Source organism: Podarcis cretensis (genome assembly GCF_951804945.1).
Source record: "Podarcis cretensis genome assembly, chromosome: 6".
In the NCBI taxonomy this organism is placed as follows: Eukaryota; Metazoa; Chordata; class Lepidosauria; order Squamata; family Lacertidae; genus Podarcis; species Podarcis cretensis.
In genome coordinates this window covers 63938012-63962026 of record NC_137175.1, presented here as the reverse complement: position 1 = coordinate 63962026, position 24015 = coordinate 63938012, and the positions used below count along the sequence as shown (strand labels likewise).

General features: G+C 40.0%; 2 protein-coding genes across 4 annotated transcripts in view; one reads left to right on the top strand and one right to left on the bottom strand.

Annotated features, from left to right (window-relative positions):
- The window catches only part of LOC307219107 (uncharacterized protein), a 63021-nt gene extending 56011 nt beyond the window's left edge, over positions 1-7010 (top strand). For 2 of the 3 annotated variants that reach the window (XR_013840294.1, XM_079982048.1), the window contains one exon: positions 6267-7010. Coding sequence is in view for 2 of the 3 variants with exons in the window: in XM_079982048.1 (XP_079838174.1) it covers positions 6267-6281 (15 nt within the window). In the remaining variant the exon portion in view is untranslated. The remainder of the gene's footprint in view (positions 1-6266) is intronic. The other variant, XM_079982047.1, reaches the window with a different exon arrangement.
- Positions 1-24015, bottom strand: part of LEPR (leptin receptor) — a 58030-nt gene that overhangs the window by 26505 nt on the left and 7510 nt on the right. Inside the window, exons 2-7 of the mRNA XM_079981990.1 lie at positions 15071-15129; positions 12978-13286; positions 12073-12196; positions 6132-6337; positions 1955-2100; positions 984-1128 (exon numbers count right to left, since the gene is read on the bottom strand). Of these exons, the coding sequence (XP_079838116.1) occupies positions 984-1128; positions 1955-2100; positions 6132-6337; positions 12073-12196; positions 12978-13286; positions 15071-15110 (970 nt within the window). The 5' untranslated portion in view covers positions 15111-15129. The remainder of the gene's footprint in view (positions 1-983; positions 1129-1954; positions 2101-6131; positions 6338-12072; positions 12197-12977; positions 13287-15070; positions 15130-24015) is intronic.

Genomic DNA, 24015 nt, shown 5'->3' with positions numbered 1-24015 from the left:
AACCTGATGCCAGAACTAAAGCATGAAAAAATTACAGCCCATCCTTCCTTCACCCTAAAAGTTTTTCTTTACTTAGAAAATGGGAAAGAGACATGTCTTTCAGACACACTATGCACACTGATGCCTGTCAGTGGGGTTGGCCCACTCACCGGTGGAGAAGTTAAGCACTTTCTGTTTCCATAAAAAAGGTGTTCTCCAAGTGCTTTTCCCCCACCATAATAATGGATAGCTATTTGCTCATAGAGGGAAAAGTAAAATTGGCCTCCTTCTTTCCTATGCCCTTTTAAAATGGGGGGTTTCTTTGGGGGGGGGTTATTGGGTTGTTACTGTTTTTATTTTAATTATGAATTTTGTGGTTTTGTATTTTTATTTTATTCTGTAGACTGCTCTGAGACCAGTGGATATAGGGCAGTATATTAAATAATAATAATAATAATAATAAATAATAATAATACTGTAGTTCGCCTGGAAACATCCAGACTTGTGGGAGAGTTTCCCATCTTCTCAGTGGGATTTGGAACTCATGGTGGAATTTTCCATAAAAAAAGGATCCCTTGTATCATTCTCCCACTCAGTGGTCACAGTGCCTCTAACTGGGCTCTGCCCTCAGAGAACTAGAATCTGAGCTACGAGGTGGGGGGAATCTATGTGCATAAAGCAGTTTCACATAGTGACTGGATAAGGAAGAAATGTCCAGGAACTCTTTAATCATTTTGCTCTTTGAAAGTATGACTTGTTCTGTGGTTTCCAGATGCAGAACCGTGCCACCCAGCCTGGCCTGGTGAAGAAAGTCCACACACATATATTATTCCTATAACATGTATTCATACATCACGCCTTACAAATAGGGATATGTTTTTCAAAACAGATAATGATCATATGTTGAGATTCATAGGATTGTAGGCTTGGACAGGACCCCAAGGGTCACATAGTCCATTCTTTGTCTTCCACAGTAGCAAATCAGATTTCCACCGGGGACAAACCTTGTAGATTCAAGTTATAAGATGTGCTCCAGTCGCTCCAAAGGCCTGGTCCGTAAAGGCTTTTGCATCGGACTTGAACTACATATGAAGAATCAAATAGTGTATTGCTTATGATCAATGACGTTTCCATGGTCTTCTCAACCACCTATTAAATTATGTCAAAAACAAACAGAACAACACTATTAATGCCACTCTTGCAACACTTTAACTTGAAGCCAAGACATACATTCAGATATGATGTGGGCTTATTATGGCCATAATGCAAAGAACTGCATGTAGGAGTTCCATGTACACCTAGAGGTTCTTCCAAATCTCCATTTCAAGTCACCCCCCACCAAGTAGTTTTTGGATTGATGTACATGGGGAACATCATTAGGTGGAATTGCCAATCCTAATGTGTTCACACAGAAGTGGTTTCTGTTTGCTCACACATCTGTTTGGTTTCTGGCCCAAACTGTGCTTGCTTAGCATGAGAGTTCAAAATGTATTCAGAGAGTGAGTTTTTACAAGTAGCTTGAGCTAGGACAATGTTATGTGGTCCCATTAAAGGTGAATTTTGCCTTAATCTCACTTTTTAAAAAAACAACTCCCAGTAATAATCTTGTGCATCAGTGCCCCTACAGCACAAACCATGTTAGTGCAACCCAGTAAAACTCAAGTCATGATTTTTAATCCCTTTGATCACTTTAATTCAATTGATTTCAATAGTAATGTTTACTGGACCATGCCATGATATGAAACTATCACTGTTTGTATTAGTTACATGAAAAAGTCTATAGTTCTATTTGTGTTCAGAAACTTTTGTAGTGCATTATTGATATATATATATATATATATATTTTAACAAAATTCTCACAAATGAAATGTTCAGGCTGTTAATATTAAGACAAGGATTTCCTAGATCAGAACTTAACTTTCATCTTTGGCTTGCTTATTTCATAGAGTGAATTTAGGAACAAGAAAAGCATCACCTGCCAAACATTTTCAGTTGAATTTGCAAAGCATTTTATTTCATACTGAAGTGGATAGGATATTGATGCTGGGCGAGACCAAGATATCTTTAACTGTCCTTCGTCTGTCATATCCATATGCAGATGTGATGGAGGTTCAGGCTTTACTGTAAAACATTATAATCAACAAGGTAGTTTAAGCATGCTGGTTACTCTGAATAGCCACTTATATTCCCATTTTTATTTTATATTCATTTTTCATAATATATGCATATTATACATTAACATGCATACACACAATGATGCAAAATGTCTTTCAAAGTGACACAGTAACTGGAGCATGCTTTTTAACCTTACGTGGCTTTAAGCTATGAAGGATAACCTACTGCCTCATGCCCCAGTTCACTGAAAGTATTTCAACATATTCATAAATGCTTTCCTGAGTTGCGGTTGTGGTCTGGAAGAGCTGTGGTGGCAGCTTGTTCAGTTTCCAAAAGAAGAAAAAACAATTAATTCAAAATCCCTCTATCATTCAGCATTTGAAGGCTTGGAAGAGAGGCTTCATAGCTGGGATGTAACGATGAAAAGGAACCTCAGCCTACAGTTGTAGTGATGAAGCAATAAAAGTGAGGAGCTTCTTTCAGTGATGAAGACGACAGTGCAAAAGGATGGCATAATGTTTTCTAATTCTCAGGGTGACTAACAGCATTCCCTTAATTGTACAAAATCCAGAGGGGATGTTGTAGGGGACTTAACTGTCAACCCACAAACAGTTGTTAATTAAAAAAACCAAAAACACTCAAGCCACTTATGTTAAATGCAAACATGCATTTGGTCCTTAGTCAATCCTATCTTGAATGCAAAATTCCATAAGCAGAGGCCCTTAGGGTGCTGTGGCCAATTGTTTACCATGTCCTGGAAAGGTCAGTATTGGATGGACTTGCACTCCCTTTGAAGGAAACCTGTGCATAGTCTGGGCATCCTCCTAGCTCCATCTTTGTTACTCAAGTACAGGTGGCCTCAGTGGCTAGGAATGCCTTTTATCAACTTTGGCTGGTACAGCAGCTATGGTCATACTGGTTAGGGATAGCTTGGAGATAGTGGTCTATGCACTGGTGGATGTCAAGATTGCTTTGCTGCAATGCACTCTGTGGGGCTTTCGCCTTAAGGTTGGTCTTGAAGATGCAGCTGGTGCAGGATGCAGCTACTAAGCAGCTGACCTAAGAGACCTACCAACAGCATGTTGCACTGCACTGACTGCCAATGTGCTGCCAGGCTAATCCGTAAACATGGGCCCTGGTCTTCCGAGAGACCATCTAACTCCCTCCATGGACGAGTGCAGTCTCTATAATTCTCAGGAGGACAATTTGTAGAGGTACCATATGTTCCTGTAGCTGTTTCCATGGTCACCTTTAGTGTTCTAGCACCAACCCTCTGGATTTCCATTTTGATGTTAGAGGAATGCTGGCAATGCTAGGCTTCTGAAACTTGTTCAATACGTTTTGTTCAGGCAGGCCGTTTCAGATGAGTGATTCCAGCCATACATGCTGGTATTTTCTGTTGAGTGATTTTTATCTTTTATGGTTCTAGCCTTGTATATTGGTTGGGTATTACGAAAAGAGAAACAGTGAATAAATACATCTAAGAAAAAAATTAAAAGCATTTACTGAAAGCACAGCCCTATACATGTTTATTTAAAACTATGTCCCCCTGAGTTCAATGGGAGTTACTCCTAGGTATGGATGCAGGGTTGCAACCTTAACTGGATATAGTCAATGGCTGTGGTCCAGAGGACTGATTGTACACACAAGAGTATATTCATTCAAGGCCTTACAGAGGATTTGATGTGAAATGAACTCCACCTAGTGCCATTTTTAATTCTAGATATAATTAAGCTAGATAGTACAGTTTTAAAGTAGCAGGCCACTCAGTGACATGATTTGAAAGAATCACTGTGGCATTATTCCTATAATCCCATCATCTTTCAAAAGCATTAACCTAATTTGTAAGCAACATGAAATGGTCATTCTAAAAGGTTTCAATTAATTACAAAAAAAGATACTAAGAAAAATAGGCTACTGAAATGTTCTTTTCATTATGGTGAGAATGTTAAAACACTAAACAATTCATAAATGGTCAAATGTTCATAAGGAGCTGCTTCTTCAGCCAGAAAGCAACAAAGCATTAAAAGCTTCCGCCATCTGATTGTACCATTTCCCCATGACTTGATTAAAAAGCAGAAGCAAAGCTTTCACCTTTTTAAATGCTAAAATTCTAATTTTAAAAGAATCTGTACCTTGATTTTAAAACACCCATTAATAAGTAACCCTTTAGAACTTTATTGAGTCTCAGCATCTTCTGAATGTACTAGAAACCCTTTTTCCCTCTTGTGTTTTTTCACTGAGCTGGAATGAAGACGGTTCTAGGGGTTGGAATGAGATTTTCCAACAATTTTGATAGCGATGTCACCCTCAAGAATCCAGGCAGTTCATTTGAGTTAATGTATACATATTTATTTTTTCAAATCCACATTGTGCTGTGAAGATGCAACAGTTTAACGATTCCAATAAATGAATATTTCTTTGCACATAGTATGCACGATCCAGCCAGAGTTCGGCATTTAAAAATTCCATGGATTTCAGGAAGGAGTCCTGGGTACAAAAATGATTATTTATGGAAAACACGTCAAATGGCTGTTTTCTTCAAGCTAGTAATTTTGGCAATTATACCTGCTTTCAGATGAACATTTCCTCCATGCAAAACTTAAAGCCCATTCTTAACTTTGTGCTGGCAGTACACCTTCAGCCATTAGGGGGGAAAGCTGGTTTTTGTTTCTGTGAAGCAGGTTCTAGGATCTTAACTATTGCCACATTAGATTTGATAGTGGCTGTTCTATGTTTACACTGCCCCAGCCATGCAGAAAGAGGGAGAGCATCCATCCAATTATAAGAAGGGGGAAAGACTCACCTGGGAGGAACGCAAGCAGGACACTCCTTCTGCCTGCAGATTCCCTACATGTCTCTTAGGGAATTCTTTCCCCCATGCACTCTTCTCCTCAGATGAGCTCCAGTACCAGAAGCAGCATAAGAGGAGCTGCAGGGGGAGAAGTGTAGGGAGAGTTCTGCACTATTTATCCAGATGACACTTTTGCTTTTGGACCCTTACTTCCTTCTTTTTCTGTGTGACTGAGGCAGTTCAATATTCATACACACAGAACTTGCCACCATCTTGCGTAGTATGGCCCTGTGCCACAACAACCACATTTAAAAAAATAAAATGAAAAGGATTTTGCAGGCATGGTTAAGAACTGTGCAGGATAATTCATTTCAATTCATTAGAAACTCCTGTCATTCAGACTTCCAATGCCAGCCATGCAATGAACAGAACCGGCCTACCGAAGGGGTCAAAGTTACTATGCCAAGAATTTTCTAACTTCAGAAATGACAGTATGATTAAATCTTAAGGACACCATGAGCTAATGAACATTGCTCTTCATTTACCTTGTAGAAAAAGTAAACGCGGCATAAAAACTGAAAATACCAAGGGTATTACATTTATCCCATGTCTAGAAAAACCAGGTTTCCTACTTGTTCCATGCTTTCTAGCCATAAGGTCCAAGTGGTTTTCTGTATGCTCCACTACATTCCCCTGGAAAGCACTCAGCACTGAGTTGTAGCAAACATAAATCCATGAAAACCTGACTGACATCTGCTCTGATTCAGTGATAAAAATCAAGTTTTCCCAAGGGAAAGCAGTGGTACAAATGGAAGTCTGGACGAGCCCTGAGATCCTGAACAGTTTCCACCATCAGTTTCATGTGGGGAAAGAATTATGTCGTAATTGTTATGAATTATGGCAGCTTCAAGAACAAGCTTAACATTGCTGGAATTACAATAGGATGAGATTTCACGTAACTTAGGGAATTCATTCAGGACTTACACCACTGATTTTACTTACTGTATTTTGCTATATAACTAAAGGATGTTGGGAAAAGCAAAAAGGGGCTTGCAATACCAACATTTTATTCTACACTAGCTTATGTATTTGTGTGTTGCTTTGAGGGAGGTTGTTTTCCATAGAATTAAGTTCTGCCACAGTGTATACTCAGTGTATATTCTGGAATCATCATTTTGGAAGCTTCCTCAGACTCTTATTGTTATTCTGATTTTAACACTTTGGCCAATAGACTGAAACTTACCAATATCTGTAGGCTTGACTAACATTAGTGGTGACTGAAGCAATGTTATTCCATCTGTGATCTTGAGCCACATAATGTAAATATGCTTGAACTTTGCTGAAGTTATCTGGCATTTGTATTTTTGGTTTTTTACAGCATTGCAGTGAGTGACCGTGACATTGTCCTTTAGGGAACGTGTAGAGGTACTTCCCAATGATACATCTGTTCTGAATTGTAAAAGAAAAAGAAACCCATCAATTGTGAATATTTTGTATGAAGTAGCATGTATAAAGCATTTTACTAGATGTTTTTAAGATGGGTTAATTATTTTAGATCAAGACCCTCTAGAAAGAGTATGCTGAACATGCCAGAATGCCACTTTTACCCATACAAAGACAAGAGAAAGGTTGTGATCATTTTGTTTAAAAAAAATTCCAATGCCTAGTCATATTAATCAAACAAAAAAGCAAGAGTACTGGAGTTAATGCCATTGCGTGTCGAGACCCCAAGACCACCCCCTTGTTGATGAATAAGACACAAGGACATGGATATTAGGTTGATGTTATTAGGCAAATTTAGGCCACAACCTTCTTGGTTACGGAATGTGAGCGGTATTGGCTTAGGCATTCGAATTGACCCAACTATATCTGACTCCTGCCTGTCATGCAGGGAATCCAGTAAGGGTCAACTACTTGTAAGGGGAGCCCCGTCGATGCAAACCAACTCGAACTCCCCCTGGGTTCCCGGCGGGGTTGTGGCATGGCCCTAGCCCCGCCCCGGGCTTTGGACAAGATCCACACCCCCAGATTCCTTTAACGGAATACCCTTAAACTTGGAGGGGCAGGTGATGGCCACACCTCCCCTCCCCCATCATAAGGTCAACCAATGCCTAACCGCCAATCCTTAAGTTGTGACAACTGCTACGAGGTAGGCAAAAACCAAAAGGCCCATACCAATTTGCCAAGTGGAAAAATTCCTATCAGGCCCCTCAATGGCGACCAACCAAGGTCCATAGCAAGGCCAAATTTGAAACCCGAAAAATAGGGTGGGGGGGGGAGACCAAGGAAGCGAGTAAAGAGGAAGCTCTCCGGCTTGCGCCTCAGTTTAAATGGGTCCCGGCCACGCCCCCAGCCAGTGGATTGGCTGGTTGGCGAATGACGTGACCGGGAACCTCCGGGTGACACGGGACTTTGTCCCCTGCCCCCAGAGGGAAGTGGGTGGCCACATGATCCACCACAACTCCTCCCCACTGGGAAGTGGAGCAGATTTGTGGCTTGACTGTGGAGGTTTTATTTATCCAAAATTCTGAGGAAAAAAACCATATAGCAACATTTAGTCTTTTCTTAGGAACAACCTACACACTGCATATAAACTTAACATTTTCCAAGTGATTTCCCACATATGTTTGGGTATGGCTCTACCCTCAATCCAGCCTTAAAAACTGGCTATGCCAGCAAATGTCACATAGTTGGAAGTCCTACTGTGGGGACTAAAGTGCAAGAAAAAAGCCTCATTACGTATTTTAAAACATACCATAAAATGTTAAGTACAGTGCCGGAAAGCATGAACACATTTTTACTCACTAGAATATGCTTTGAAAGGCAATAAGAAATTAATTTTCAAACTGTGAGATTAAAGCCTTGGAACAAGCAGATAAACTTGCACAATTAAAAAAAAATTTTTAAAAAGAATAATAAACACAAATGCAATAAAAAGTCTAGAACTTTTTTTAAAATAATATTTATTAAAAATTTTAAGGGATTACAAAAAGCAAAAGTAGAAGTAATAACACCATATTAAACAAAAACAAAACAACACATCACAATAAGGGGGGAAAAACCACAACTAATCTTCCCATAACTTATCTTTCATTTGCTTGTTTCCTTGACCTCCTCACACCTCCCTTTTTTGTATTCTAATTCGATTAACTATTTCAGCAAATCCTTTCCATCTTTTCCAATTTTTGTTCTGTAATTTATCTCAATATGATGTAACTTTACTTTCCCTCCTTTCACCAATTAACAGTCTATTTTTTCCTAAACCCTTATAACATTTCTGCTAAAACCACGTAACTTCATTCCAACATCCCAATCTGCAGAAAACACTGTTGAGGATACCCTGTGGCCAGGACCCAGATATGCAGCCAGGTCATTTGTTGTTATTTTGCTACAGATGTTCCCAGTGTCAAGGGGGAAAGAAAGCCTCCAGCTGTAGCCTTGTTTTCTTCTGCACATGTGGAACACTTCTTTGGATGATGACCCACAAATCTAAGTGAATGCGGAACATCCTGAAATTCATGAAAAACTGACACGTAGTAGAGGATGGGGCAAATGGGGCGCTGTCCCACCAACCTGTCTGCATCAGCCAGCCCCCACTTGCCTGCCTTCTCTCTTAGAAGCAGCCCAGGAGATGGAATGGCTACCAGCATACTCTTCAGTCTCAAGAGCTGCCCTTGTAGAACTCAGCAGGGAGGAGCATGGGACAAAAATTAGGATCCATTGATGCTACGTATCATTGGTTATGGCTCTACCGTCTGTTGGTCTCCTTGTCTTCCACCCTACCAGTTCCAACATGCACCAGCCACCACTGCCATTAAGTAAATGCTGAGTCCATGTGCCCACTGGACCACTTTGATCAGTGCAACTGGCACTACGACAGGTGCCACATCATACCCATTCCACATTTATAAGAGGTTGGTCATTTAGTTGTGGCAGCATTTGCACTTTGGAACTCCTAGCCTGCTGAGATCAAGCAGGCACCTTCACTGTACTCTTTTCGGTGCTTGCTGAAAAGTAGCACAAATGCACAGCCCCTTTTGAGACTCGTCAGATATGTGCCAATGTGCTGCGGGAGAGTCATACACTGACACTGCATGTTTGACACTTACAACTTAGTTACAGCTCAAGTAAGCACAGCCTATGTGACAGATGAGCACATAGATCAGCAATGTACCAGAAGCATCTCACAGCATTCCCAAATTAAATCCTTTCAGTTTCTGCAGTACTGAATGCAGTAGACACAAGTTGCCTTTTCTCCCAATCTTGAGGGGGGGATATTAAAATTAGGATAAGGAAATTAATAACAAAAAAATAACAGTTGTACACAGTGTGAATAAGTTCAGAAATATGACAGAAGGCCAGCCTTCCAAATAATCCACTGAGCCCCCAAATGATAGTTTCTTCTAAAGCACTCAAATGCAGTCTGGGGAAAGGGAATGCAAGCTTTGTTGTTGTTGTTTTGTTGTTTAGTTGTGTCCGAGTCTTCATGACCCCATGGACCAGAGCACGCCAGGCACTCCTGTCTTCCACTGCCTCCCGCAGTTTGGTCAAACTCATGCTGGTAGCTTCGAGAACACTATCCAACCATCTCATCTTCTGTCGTCCCCTTCTCCTTGTGCCTCCATCTTTCCCAACATCAGGGTCTTTTCCAGGGAGTCTTCTCTTCTCATGAGGTGGCCAAAGTATTGGAGCCTCAGCTTCAGGATCTGTCCTTCCAGTGAGCACTCAGGGCTGATTTCCTTAAGAATGGATAGGTTTGATCTTCTTGCAAGCTTACTGTGAGACAATCACAAACTTTATTGGTCTTTTCGGGTGGTGCATACAGTTCACAAACCATGAAGAACTATTGTGAGGAGATAATGACAAAAGCTCACAGCAGCAAAGAATACTTCCATTAGTTTTGCAATATGAAAGGTTAGTTCTTGAAACTGGCATGAAACTGCAGAACTTTATTTTTAAAGTTGTAAAATTAATGTTTTCCTGGACCAGACTTCGGATAAACAGAGTGAAAAAATATATTCGCTTTACGGTTTGGCTTCAGCTTACACTACACTACTTGAAAGTGGAAAGTCAGCATTGTTCCACTTGCCACCGTTTCCTTCTGTAGTTATAAGAGAAACCAGCTGTGGTATTCATTGGCCACTGTTCTGTATTCTCCCTTTTTTATATGTTACAGTTGCATTGTAATGTGATGGAAAATTCTTTGAAGCACTCAAGAAAAATGTTGTTGTTGTATTAAAAAAAGCATTTGGCAAGGTTTCATTGTTGCCTATTATTCATATTAGAGTTTTGCCAAAAAAATTGTACTCTAAAATCATCTGTGGAAAATATGTTTTGGGTATTTTTTTTAAAGGAAGAATTTGAAATAACTGGGTATATTGGGAGTTTAAACAGCCTTTCAGTAATTTATTTTCAGCTACCATAGAGATCAATGTAAGAAGACATATGTTCATATTGCCAAAAGATAGAAGTGAGAGTTATATATCAAATTTCTTAAGAAAAGTTCATTATCTGAATTGGTTGTTTAGGGAATCTGTTCCACTAGAGGAAATATGCAGGTCAATTCCAGCTCATCCTACTGAACAGCCAGGGAGATGTTCTTGGCCAGAGTTAAAAACTGCCTGGCTGCATCTGCATATTTGGTGGTTATGAGGGTAATTGTGACTGCATCCTGGCTATATATGTCTGTTAAGCTGTCTGTTAAGGGGTATCATAAATCATGGACAGCTATTCAAAAGTTTGATCAAAATTAATGCAGCTATTTTTCTCAGTAGATTTATATCCCAATAAATTCTTACACTGCTTGACTCATTGCAGTCAACATTCAGATACCCAAAAGACTCTGGAGCAAGAACTCTTCACTCTGCATGCAGCCTAATTCCATCACCAAATTCCAAGAAATAATCCTTGGTTTCCCTTAGTTTGACAGACTGATTTTAGAACCCTTGTTGTGGCACAAGAAAGTTAGAGTCACGCTGTTTAAAAAAGGGCCACATTATTATTATTTTTGTCTGCAGTTAACATAGCAATGTTTGAGAGAGCATGTTGTATTCTATAAATATGATGTGGGATTTGATGTTTGGATCTACTTGCTGATACATTTGCAGCCTAATTCTATCCTGATACATTTGCAGCCAATTCTATTCTAACTCAGAAATAAGTTCCACTGAGATCAATAGGTCTAGGCTTGCAGCCTTCAGTAGAATATACTCAGCTCACTGTTCCCCACAGAGGTGAATGCCCAAGGCTGTAATAGCTATTACATATTTACAGAGAAGCCAGTGCTTTCATAAAATATGGGCAGCCCATATCAACAATTGTAGTATTCTTACGATAGGAGATTGGGAAAGACTGGAAACACGCTGGATCCTCTGTTATATGTTTTTGCACAGTAGGTTTACATTATAGGAGACAAAGATTTACTATAGTATCATGAGTGTCTGGTGTTGTGTTTGTAGCTGAGAAGAACATAGCGGTAGTCCTTCTACAAGTCCTAACAGAAATGTGTACCATTCATATGAAAAGCAACACGCTTAGATCAATGCTATCATCAAAGTTAACCAAACATACACTTTTATGACTAAATTTTGCATTTAACATAAAGGACACCAGGTCATGTAAGCAAAACATCTAACTATTCAAAAGAACACATTTAATAGCAATAAAAAATTCTAAAGGGGCTGCGTGAAGGGTACTGCTGGAAAACACGCCAATAGTAACTGAAGAAATATAAAGTATCTGATGTCAACATCAGACTAAGGCAGACTAAGTTCATCCTTTATGGCCAAACCATGAAATATTGCACAATAAGTATATTGACAGAAGAGACCTCTGATCTAAATAAAATGCTTTGTTGTTGTTTAGTCGTTTCTGACTCTTTGTGACCCCATGGACCAGAGCATGCCAGGCACTCCTGTCTTCCACTGCCTCCCGCAGTTTGGTCAAACTCATGTTAGTAGCAGTTTCATAAAAGGACAAAGATAGAGCAGGGCAGGGGAAAATTCCAATGCTAACAATTCGCTTTTAAAGTTTGGTATATAGAGGCATCTGATAATTTCCTATACTCTTCACCCAAACCCATTACCACCGCTAGTGTTAGAAAAAGTAAAGAAGAATTTAAAAAATAAAAATTCCTGTAAATTGTAAACTACATAAATTTGACATTTGACATAGATTATACTTACAATGTGTACAACAGATTCACTGAAAGGTCTTCATCCAGGTATGGTGACTTAGTAGATAATTCCACAAGACAAAATAACTCCTCTGTGCTTTCTTTAGACCAAAACTGTAGATTCCATATTGAATCTAAATGGAAAATTTACATATTTTTCAGAACTTCATTGCAAGCCAAAACCACTGAAATACCATGTACTGGAGAGAACACATTTCTAAGAAAGTTTCCAATCCCAAATAAATAATCAAGTGTTCTTAAATTATGGGGTGATCTTAATTCTTTTACTGGTACCAATACCAATAAATTCAAAACATCCTCTTACATTTTGTGCAGTGGCTCCCTGTTTGTGGAATGTTCTCTTGGGGGGGGGGGTTGGTACCTTCAATTACACACCTTCAGGTGCCAGGCAAAAACGTTACTCTTCAACCAGGCCTTTGGTTGATTAACATCCTATACCAGGGGTCAGCAACCTTTTTCAGCCATGGGCCGGTCTACCGTCCCTCAGACCATGCGGTGTGCCAGACTATATTTGGGGGGGTGGGGGGAGATGAACAAATTCCTATGCCCCACAAATAACCCAGAGATGCATTTTAAATAGACACATTCTACTCATGTAAAAACACGCTGATTCCCGGACCGTCCACGAGCCGTATTGAGAAGGTGATTGGACCGCATCCAGCCCACGGGCCTTAGGTTGCCTACCCCTGTCCTATACCCTTTTAAATGTGTTTGTGGGAAGGGGTGGAGGTTATTAGTTTGTTTGCTTTTATTATGTATTTTGTGGTTTTTATCTTGTATTTTTATGCTTTGAACCGCCATGGAATATATATGGAAGAAGGGCTGTATACAAAACAACAACAATAATAACAATGATTTTCTACAATAATAATAATGATTGCATACCAAGCATACCTATTTGTTGAGATGTAAATGCACCGCTTTCCGAGTACGTAAATGCCTTGATTTCCATTTCTGAAGTATATACAAAACAGTTAATATGTGTATCACTCCACTGGCAACATAGGAAATGATCTTCAGTCACCAGTGATGTGGCATTGGCTTTAATTGTACCATGTTCCTCATTTATGCTAGGACCATTCTCTGCAATTCCAGCGGGCAAAGAAATGTTAGAAGTCTTCTCTGATGGCACACATGGTAGCTGAAAGCTCTGTGGAGGAATCTGATATACCATGCAATAGGAAATTACCATTCGAAGAAAATCTGAGGGTACAGGGGGGGAAAAGGATTAGTCTGAATACCTCATATAACTGAGAGCTAGAACATTTATTAGCACAAGATAAAACAAATTCTGGGCAAAATTACTGAACGCACACTTCCAAAGACACGCATAAAATCACAGAAATACATTCACTGATACTTAAATAATTTTTTGGCCACCAGCTTAATTCTGGGTTCCCCACCACCCCCATTATTTTATTCTGTCATTACTCATGAACAAAACATCAAGAACTAGATTCACATGGATATAAAATAACTTATGTACACTGATCTGAAGCAGTTCAGCCACAGTTCCATCCCCTGAGAAGCACTCCAAAATTGCCTTCATCTTTCCTCAAGGAAGGGTATATATTATAAACGAATGTATTATAGAACAGCATATTTATATTTAGTAAAATTTAGTTACAAAATTCAAGAGTACAAATTAATTATTATTATTATTATTATTATTTACATTGTTTTATATTGTCGAGTTTTTAAATTTTGCAACTGGTGTTTTTTGTCTTGATACTGGTCACCCCCACTGCCTAAAACCACTTGTACTTACTTTGCAAAAGTATGTCTCTGTACATATAAAGGCCTCGTGCAGTAGATCAGTGTATGAGGAGTGACAACTATTAGCCCCACCCACAACATTACAGGCAATGTGCAGCCCTTCCCCCTGGAGCTCAAGGGGACAGCACAAATATGTGCAGGGAGGGGGCCTTCCATGTGACCTGGAACCCCCTGCACAGTTAAATGTCCTTTCCTCTTACAGTAAACAAAGCATCATTCATCTTCATATCTTTTATGCCTAGGCCTTGCCCCATAAGACTGGAACCCCCAGTCACTGAATTCCTGCTCTCTATGTTGTATCACTGTTTTTATGATACTGTTTTGTTGTTTTCATGTTGTAATTCTGTCCACCACGCAGATATCTTTAAATATTGAACAGTTTAGAAATGCTTTTAATTAAACAACCAAATCATTACCACGTGTTTCACAGGATTCCAGATCACGTGGAAACCTTCATCCACACAGCTGAACACACAAAGGCTCCCTGCTGCAGAAACATGTATGGATGACAGCAACAACTGCTAAGTGAGCACATGCAACATTGTTGGTGGTGTTATCCAGCACAGCCCCACACATTGGTTCGACACGTGAAGGCGATATATAAAAGCCTACTGGCTATTAACTTTAAGATGGCAATTCTGACCATATATTATGTATATTTTGTAAGAAATCAACAGAACAGAATCATGTCGCTAATGTTGAGATAATATATAGTGTTCCCTATCTTTTGAACATGCACCTGTGTATGTGGTCAAATTATAAAACAACCCATTGCAAATAGGGTTATTATCAAAATTTACAGTGTTAAGTTGCTAATTGGGGAAACCACTTGAAGCATCTGTTGCGTTGAGCTATTTCAATTGCTTTTGTTTGATTTGCTCATTGCAAACAGCTGAAAGCCTTTAAATTTTGGTAACAAACCCAATTTGCAACCGGGTGGGGTTTTTTTGAATAATTTTGATTGCAACTGTATGCTTGGCTTGCTATACTATTACATTATCTAGAACAATTTCATCACAAAAATGTTTCTTCTGATATGATTTGAGCTATATTCGTCTGCCAATCTGTTACTAATTCCAGCATCAAATCCCTCAAAGATACAGAGAAATTCAGGGACACTGGCCAAGAAAGAAGTGCACCAAATAGACGACTAGCATCTTCTAAGATTATTTTCTTATGCTGTTGTTTAGAAAGAGTAGCCGACAACTTACTCAGCTGTAGAAATCCAGTCAAAATATTATACCAGTTCATCTTGGTCTAAACAGCAGATCTGAGGGCAAAAACAATCAGGGGGAAATAATGTCACACTGGCATTTATAGAAGAATAAAGAATATTTACAACACAGCAAACCAACTCCTACTTAAGGCTGACTGAGAAGGACAGCCTTGGATCTGCTGGATCCAAAGTCCATTGCTTGCTAGTTCTGAGCTCCTATACTTATAGGAATTCCCCCTCCCACTGAAAGCAATGAAATGTGGGGTTTTTAAAAAAATAAAAATAAAATACACCTCCCTCCCAAAGTGAACCAGCAGCACTTTGGAAGTGATGGATTGACTTGCCACTTATCTCTTCTCCCACCCCCACTGCCTAATTAGGATTTCTGTGATACTAAAATTGCAGTTCTTAGAGATCCTGTACATTTGTGGAAAAATAAAGAAACCTAGAATTCAAAGGCATTTTGTCAGAGGAGTTGATGCTTTCAGCTATGGTAACAACAGTTCTGTATTTGAACTGTAACAAGTTTAGTTCTTCTCCCAACAAGGAAGTTTACATGGTCAAGCATTACAGCAATTTAAAAGGAGTGGTTATAACTGCTATTGTGCATTTGAGAATAACACCAATATAGAAGCCATTGTGGCTATAACATGCTGCCAATGATATAGCAGAAAAACACAAGCAATGCATCTTAGAAAAAGTCAACAGAACTCACATATATTTAGCCTGTCCATTCATTTTTCTATGGCCTTGAGAGCCCCAACGCACACAAAGCACTGACTAGACACCCACCATTCATTTCAGTTGAGAGAGAGCAGAGCTATCTGCACATTCTTTTATGAAGCACAGATCTGCTCTTTCCATTTAAGTAAATGAAAAACGCCATACATTGTGCAAGAATCCCCCCCCACACACGTTAGGAGTCTACATTTTATATAACGCTCCAGTTATTTAATAGCATGTGAAACAGAAAGAAAATAAAACAGAATATGGGTAGAATTGTCTTTTCACCAGAATAAGGAACATAGGAAGCTGCCTTCTACTCAGTCAGACCAGGATTTGAAGGTGCTCTTTCCCAGTCCTACAGTAACAAACGCTTCTGGTTACGCACGCTTTGGGTTATGAGCTCCGCTAACCTGGAAGTAGTTGCTCCTGGTTGTGAACTTTGCCCCAGGGTGTGAGCAGCAGCCACGCGTGCAGTGGGAGGTGCCGTTAGCAAAAGCGCACCTCAGGATAAGAACAGTTTCAGATTAAGAATGGACTGCCGGAACAAATTAAGTATGTAACCAGAGGTACCACTGTATATCTCAACCTCTTCTGTAAAAGTAAACAGTATCCATTTCTTCTGCAGCCTGTAGTATATATTATCAACATTTACTAAACCGAAATAGCTTTGTCTGCTTAAAAGCCAAAGCCAGAATGTGATGTACCTTTATAGGAAAACTACTGTTTGAGTTATTAGCACAACAGCAGCTGCAACCAGTTAAAGTCAGCTTCAAGAGTTTATAAATTGTCCTTCCCATACATCAGGGGCAGGGAACCTCTGACCTAGTGGGTCTAACTATGCCCACAAGGCCTCCACATTTTGCACATTAGGCCATTTTGGCTAAGCTACATCCACCTATCAATCACTCGACCTCATACATGACATCAGGTGTAGGCAGGTAAAAAGGTGGCCAGGTTGGTGCACCTGGTGCATCAAAGCACAGTGCAGGGCTCTTTACAAAGGGCTTCCAAAGAGCCTTGCACAGAGCTTTAAAGTCTTGCTCATCTGAGCTTCAGAACACCATGAAGGGCTTTTTAGAAGCTTCTTGCAAAGAGTGCTTTGATGCCATGATAATCAGCTGATTGTTGGGACCTCAAAGTGCCGTCCAGGGATCCTTGCTTCATATTCTCTTTCACTATTAGCAAACCATAATTATGATGCATCTTACAATAACCTTAGAAGATACTCCTTCTGAGGAAATGAAAAATTTAGCTACCTCAGATCCATAGCAAACAATTAATTCAAGTAACCCAAATGGATTCTGCAAATCTAGATGTGGCTATTTGTTAAAAATTTGTCCGGGGGTTGGGTGGGTTCTATTTAGTAAACAGCAAGTGAACTGGTGCTTAGTCAGATCTGGACAATGGTAGGGTAGGGAGCTTTAATCCCTTAGCAGTCCAAAAAAGAATAAGCTCTCAGATCATACAAATCAATCCCCATAAAAGCCTGGGTGAACCACAACACTGTTTTCAGTCAACACGGAAATATTTCCAATGCTCATGCCACAAATTACTGTGCAGATTTGCATGTACATTCCCTTCTCTCTCAATATCTGCTCCCATAAAGACATAGAAAGTGAGTGTTGAGGCAGCATACCACTGTGGCAAACTGGGGGTGCAGAGTGATTCCTTAACATCCTGCTTAACTCCCCAGTTCTTTTCTGGGCTTCCACAAGAAACATGGCACTAAATATGCCTGGATATACCTATATGAGAGCCAAAAGTTCAAGCAGTATATAGCTAGAACACCAGCATAGGTGTACTGAGCATGAAATATCCATGCCACATGGTTACAACTAAATAGTAATGTTGAATTTATTTAGGGAAATCAAGGGTTTGACAACACTGAAAATAAGGGAAGGAAGGAACTTCTAAAATTGGCATCACAAACACACACAAACAAAGAGAGAGAGAGAGTTGGATCCAGATGTATTCCAGAAGAAGAAATACTGGCAATGCTATTGTTCTGTAAACTGTTGCACAAGAGACAGTGGAAGACCTCACACACTACGGACTTTCAGGGCCAGATTCAACTAGCAAGTCCCGCATGCCCCCAGCATTGGCTCTGGGGAGGTCAAGAGAACCCCCAGAATAGCACAAGGGTGGAAGAGTAGGGAATCGTTCTATCTGGCAAGCAAAAATGCTTGCACCAATGGGACAATTGCCATAGTGCTACATTGAGTTCCTCCCTTAGTTTATTTTTCACATGTGTGAGGTCGGGAAATGCTCTTCTACTTGTGGAAAAGGTCTATTTGCAGAAAAGCATCTCTGAATCTCATCCACTGTATCTTAAGCTCTTTACTTCATTGTCAGACAATGTATTAATCTAGACAGGGTCCTTTAAACTTATTTGATTCCCAAAGTTCATTTGTTGCTCAAGGCATTTTCAAATTGAAGACAAGCTGGCTGTGTCTGGCACACACAAAAACCTACCTCATACTGGAAACTCTCTGGTCAATGTGGAAGCTGACTTTGAAATTTCCTGCAGAAGCAATCACATCTAGATGGGGTGGACTTTGGCCAGGGAAGATTTCCCACTGTCCCTGATGCAGATCAAAGTTGGGAGTTTTAGCTAAGTACTGGGTGCTTTGGTGCATGCCACATTTGGTCTCACAGAAAGAGGAAGATGCTTTCAAACATTTAAAACTGAATTAGCATTATGTCACTGACAGAGGGAGGATAGGAAAGGCAGATTGCAGGTGTCAGCTGCAGACTTTGATTCACAAAGGATATATGGACACACACATAGTCCCATCCCATTGCAATGTTAAAGGATTGCCCTGTGGAAGGCAGCTATTATTTTGCATGCATGCCGATACCACCAGCAACCATTTCCCAACCCTGGAAGCTGCAGATGGCAGTGGGGATGCTCACAATGTGTGGGCTCCTATCCACAAGGCAAGAACTTCTAATTTTAAATGTGGTATGTATAGCATTCACTACTTGAATGCCACTTTCAACAGCATTCCAACAACGAATGCAAGATCAGTCTTAAACGGGAGCTGCTTACATGGGGTGAACTTATGAGGTCTGTAACATTATTTAGGAAGGAATTCAAATTTAATGTGATGCAGCCTCAGTGTCATGAAGTCCATCACTTTAAATCAGGAAATTAAACTGAAATTCATTATTCATATTCACAACAACTAGGCTAAAAATGAAATAAAAAGGGCTGCCCACGGTGAAAACACATTTTATTGCTTATAAAATAAGATAAAAATAAGAAAAATTGTTCTTTTCCATTCCCTAGAGTTTCACTTGGACATGGCAAGTCACAAATGTCCCATCAGTCATGGCTGCCAGTGACATATTGAAGACATTAGCACCAAGAGACCAAACAGGAAGCCAAGGCACAGGCCCAAGAGATGTGTGCTATGTTATTTTTCTGAATTGGAGGAATGTTATTTGCTTACCAAACCAGTTTTAGTGTTATTTACTACTTTGAAGGAACTGAATCTCTCAAACTATTTTATGGATTTAGCCAAGCAATTTGAAATAATAGGTAAAGTCTGCAAAAGCTTCAGTGCAGTAATACACACTGCATTATGTGCAATCTCTACTTGGGTAATCTGAATTACATAGTGCACACTTCTAATTAGCCAGGTTGACTGCAAAATTGTATGTGCTCAGTTCAAAAAATGTTGCAATTCTCAGCAGGGGTACAAAGAAAGCAGTCAAACGCTGCACACTGCCCAATCTAAAGCAAACCTATTGCAAGCATCTGTCTTGAAAGAATAAATAAAGCAGATGCCCCCCTTCTTCTCGTTCAATGCTACAATAAAAAATAGAGGACCCAGAGAAGAAGGGTGCAAGAACAGTGAAAATAATAGCCATGCATATTATTTCTAAAATTCAGAGGATGAGATGTTCTCTTAATAGCCCTCATACAGACTTCCTGCTTGTCAAACGTTCTGTAATGAGAAAGCTCACCAATGGTGAACAAGTTGCTGGAAAGAAACAGTTCATCCACTAATACCAACATTCCCCATCAATTCCCGAGCCAGAGGGACAGTTGGGCACATTCTCAGTTGTGTTTTTATTTCACTTGTGCATGAAGTAATAGCTATGATGTTTTTTCCCCACAATTCAATTTCCAAAGTTTCATCAGTGTAACAACTTTGTCTCCATGTATCCACACTTTCCTGTACTCTTTCAGCCCCAATCTACTTTGTCTACAGGCTGTAGTCATAAAGCTGTTGTTGCCATGCTGCACCATAACTGTTGTTTGTTGGCAGTGTTACCATGGATATTGTGACACTGGCTGTAAAAATTGTTACGTTCTCTCCAATTGTTCATGTGCTGAACAATTTGCATTTAGCTAAATGACTGATCAAAACAGGAAATTTGAAACATAATTTTAGGGATATGCAGCATCCCCCCCCCCTGAACAAATCAGAAAAGATAGGTCCTCTGCAATATCCCTGAAGTTTTGACAGAATCAAAATTGCAAAACTTAGATACATTTTGAGCTAGCACAAATGCATTAGAAAATGCATGTGCCCAGCAACATGTGAGCTTGAAGACTCACAAGGGAAGACAGTCAAGAAGACAGGACCTTGGACAGCTCTAAATGGCCCTGCTAAACCAGCCACAGGAGATGCTACAACTGCAGGGAGTAAGTGTTAACTAAAGTGTTATGTAGCCTAACCAGACCGGAAGTGCTGTAAGCTCTGCTTCAGGAGCAGCTGGCTGGTCAGCCAAACAGCCCTTGCCTTATTTTGTAGCTTTTGAGTTCTGTGAGGCTGGGGAGGCAGGAGTACTGCAGAGGACCCACCCTCTGAATCACAGGATGGTGGCAATGGTCTACTTGAGAAAGTTGCTGTCATGAGTTCCATAGCGATGCCTTAAAGAGGGCAGTTGGGATGACAAGAAGGAGTGGGAGATGCTCAGAGAAGTCTGACCTCGGAACGGTCCTAGCAGGTTGGGGGATGGAAATATGGGACCCTAGAAGGACTCTGGCCTAGGAGAGGGTCCCAACAGCTTGGAAGGTGATCTAGAACCAAGGAAGAGGCCTAGCAAGGTAGCAAGAGAACAGCCTGCACCCCGCAACACAGGACACCCCAAGTGCAATGTCACAGGCCACTAAGCCAACTGGCACCTTTCCATGTCAGTGAAACACCTTCTGGGGAGGCACCTGGTGATAAGTCTGACAGCAAGTTAGCTCCATCAGCGTCACTTCCATCTCCAAGGACATGGAGGTGACACCACAAACAAACCATACAAGCCCAGCCTTGATGGAGGACTACCCATTTATTTATCCAGACCTGAGGCTTGGGACATCCGCTGCACAAATAGCTCTGCCTGTCCTGCTCTTCAAAAGGGGGCATGTCAAATGTTGCATCAACCTCTTAGCTAAGTCTACTCATGCACTGTCATGCTCTGCTGTGCTTTACTAGCTTGTAACCTGTAGACCCATTGGAATACTGTGCTGACTTCGTTAATACAGCCTTTAATACCTCCAGTCATGTTGACAGTTTGAGATCTGAGGAGGAGAGTCAGAGTCGGGACAGCTGCCTCAAGCTCATCAGAGCCTTCTGCTATCCACTGAAAGGTCCCTCAGTCACAACAATGGCACACAACTATAGCTGAAACCGAATTTCAAGGCAGCCACTCTTCATCTGAAATGTGGTAAGATTATGCATTTGTTTTTAAATCAAGCCAGTGTTAAATTTTAGCAACCTCAGGATGTTTGACATACCATATTCATAAAAATTAAACATAAACCATGAAATTTAATACAGGAGTGTACATGATAGAATTGTAGCTAAAGCACAGCTGAAGTCCACAAAACAGCTAAAAAACCCCAAATACCCATAAAACCATTGTCATTAAAATACAGTTAAAAAGCAATAGAACTTTTGAAACAAGGTATAGACTAAATTACATGTTTAAAAAACATTTTTTTCAACAGCAAAAGAGACTTTATATTTCCAGCCTGAAGCTATAATCCAATAACCATACATCAGTTTTGAATGAATGAATTTGTTGTTGTTTAGTCGTGTCCGACTCTTTGTGACCCCATGAACCAGAGCACGCAGTTTGGTCAAACTCATGTTCGTAGCTTCAAAAACACTGTCCAAGCATCTCATCCTCTGTCGTCCCCTTCTCTTTGTGCCCTCAATCTTTCCCAACATCAGGATCTTTTCCAGGGAGTCTTCTCATCTCATGAGGTGGCCAAAGTATTGGAGCCTCAGCTTCAGGATCTGTCCTTCCAGTTTCCTTAAGAATGGATAGGTTTGATCTTCTTGTAGTCCATGAGACTCTCAAGAGTCTCCTTCAGCACCATAATTCAAAAGCATCAGTACTTTGGTGATCCGCCTTCTTTATGGTCCAGCTCTCACTTCCATACATCACTCCTAGGAAAACCATAGTTTAACCAGACGGACCTTTGTTGGTAAGGTGATGTCTCTGCTTTATAAGATGCTGTCTAGGATTGTAATTGCTATTCTCCCAAGAAGCAGGCATCTTTTAATTTCGTGACTGCTGTCACCATCTGCAGTGATCAAGGAGCCCAAGAAAGTAAAATCTCCCACTGCCTCCATTTCTTCCCCTTCTATTTGCCAGGAGGTGATGGGACCAGTGGCCATGATCTTAGTTTTTTTGATCTTGAGTTTCAAACCATATTTTGCTCTCTCCTCTTTCACCCTCATTAAGAGGTTCTTTAATTCCTCCTCCTCACTTTCTGCCATCAAAGTTGTGTCATCTGTATATCTGAGGTTCTTGATGTTTCTTCCAGCAATCTTAATTCCGGTTTGGTTTCATCCAGTCCAGCCTTTCGCATGAAGAATTCTGCATATAAGTTAAATAAGCAAGGAGACAATATATAGCCTTGTCTTACTCTTTTCCCAATTTTGAACCAATCTGTTGTTCCATATCCAGTTCTAACTGTAGCTTCTTGTTCCACATAGAAATTTCTCAGGAGACAGATGAGGTGATCAGACCCTCCCATTTTTCTAAGAACTTGCCATAGTTTGCTGCGAATGAATAGAGAGATGGAAATGGAAGCAACTGTACCTCTGAAGGGAAGGCATTCCACAGATGAGATACCATCACAGAGAAGATGATACCCCTTCACAGTGGATCTGACATGAACTATAGATGCTGTATGTGAATTTGTTTTTCATTATCAATATTCTGACTGATATTTCCCAACAAACTTTAAAAAAACAAAACAAAAAAACCCAACCACCATTAATGACATATCAGCATGTATGTAGCATTTCTTTAACATCAACAGGAACTGGAAACTTTTGATTAATTATGTTTTAAAATCCAGTCCATTCCTATGCTGAATTTGAAGAAATGGGGTGGCATCCAACTAGGTCATACTCAGAGCAGACCCACTGAAATCAATGGGTGAGTGAAGAAGTTATACTCTATTTCAGAACAGCCATAGATGAAACAGCACTAAAATATAAGTGGGTCTTTCAGCAATAGTTTAAATATCAAATTAGTCACCAATGATCAAATGTAAACCATACAAGAGTGGGAACACATCCAATAGTTCTGGCACTAAATGGCAAGTGAAAACATAAACTTTGTTTTATTATTTATTTATTTATACCCCTACACATCTGGCTGGGTCTTCTTCAATTTATCTATTAACAGGACAAAAAGCTTGTGAAATAAAAACATCAACAGCTGTTAGTTAACATGAAATGGGAACAGACTACTGTGCACACCCAAACTATCTTTAAAAATAAACAGCTGTTTTTGAATATTAAATAAATGCCTCCAAAGCATAACATCCTACTAATAATGCATATGGATATAGTGCATATGGCTATGTGTTCTGATTTTCATAACTAACTACATGCATCTCCTATTAATTTCTTTGAGAGCTAGAAGTCACTCCACACTCCTAAAAATTGGGTCCTCCATATAATTAGCTTTTTCTTAATTTGAAATGTGGCTGTATATTACAAAAAGTGTTCTGAAAGAAGTAAAGGCCTTAAAAGCAAAGCAAGACTTCTGCTTGTAGCTTGATCCTTTCCCCCCTGGAAACAAATCCCACAATATTAAATGGGACTCACTCAAGACAAGTATGGATGACTGCACCCTTAACTTTAGAAAGCTATGTAATTTCCCCAATTATTCTCTACATGCTCAGCAGAACACCGAGTTCCCCATTCTGTTGCTTTAAGAACTGCACAAGAATATGAGAGCGAGAGTGGG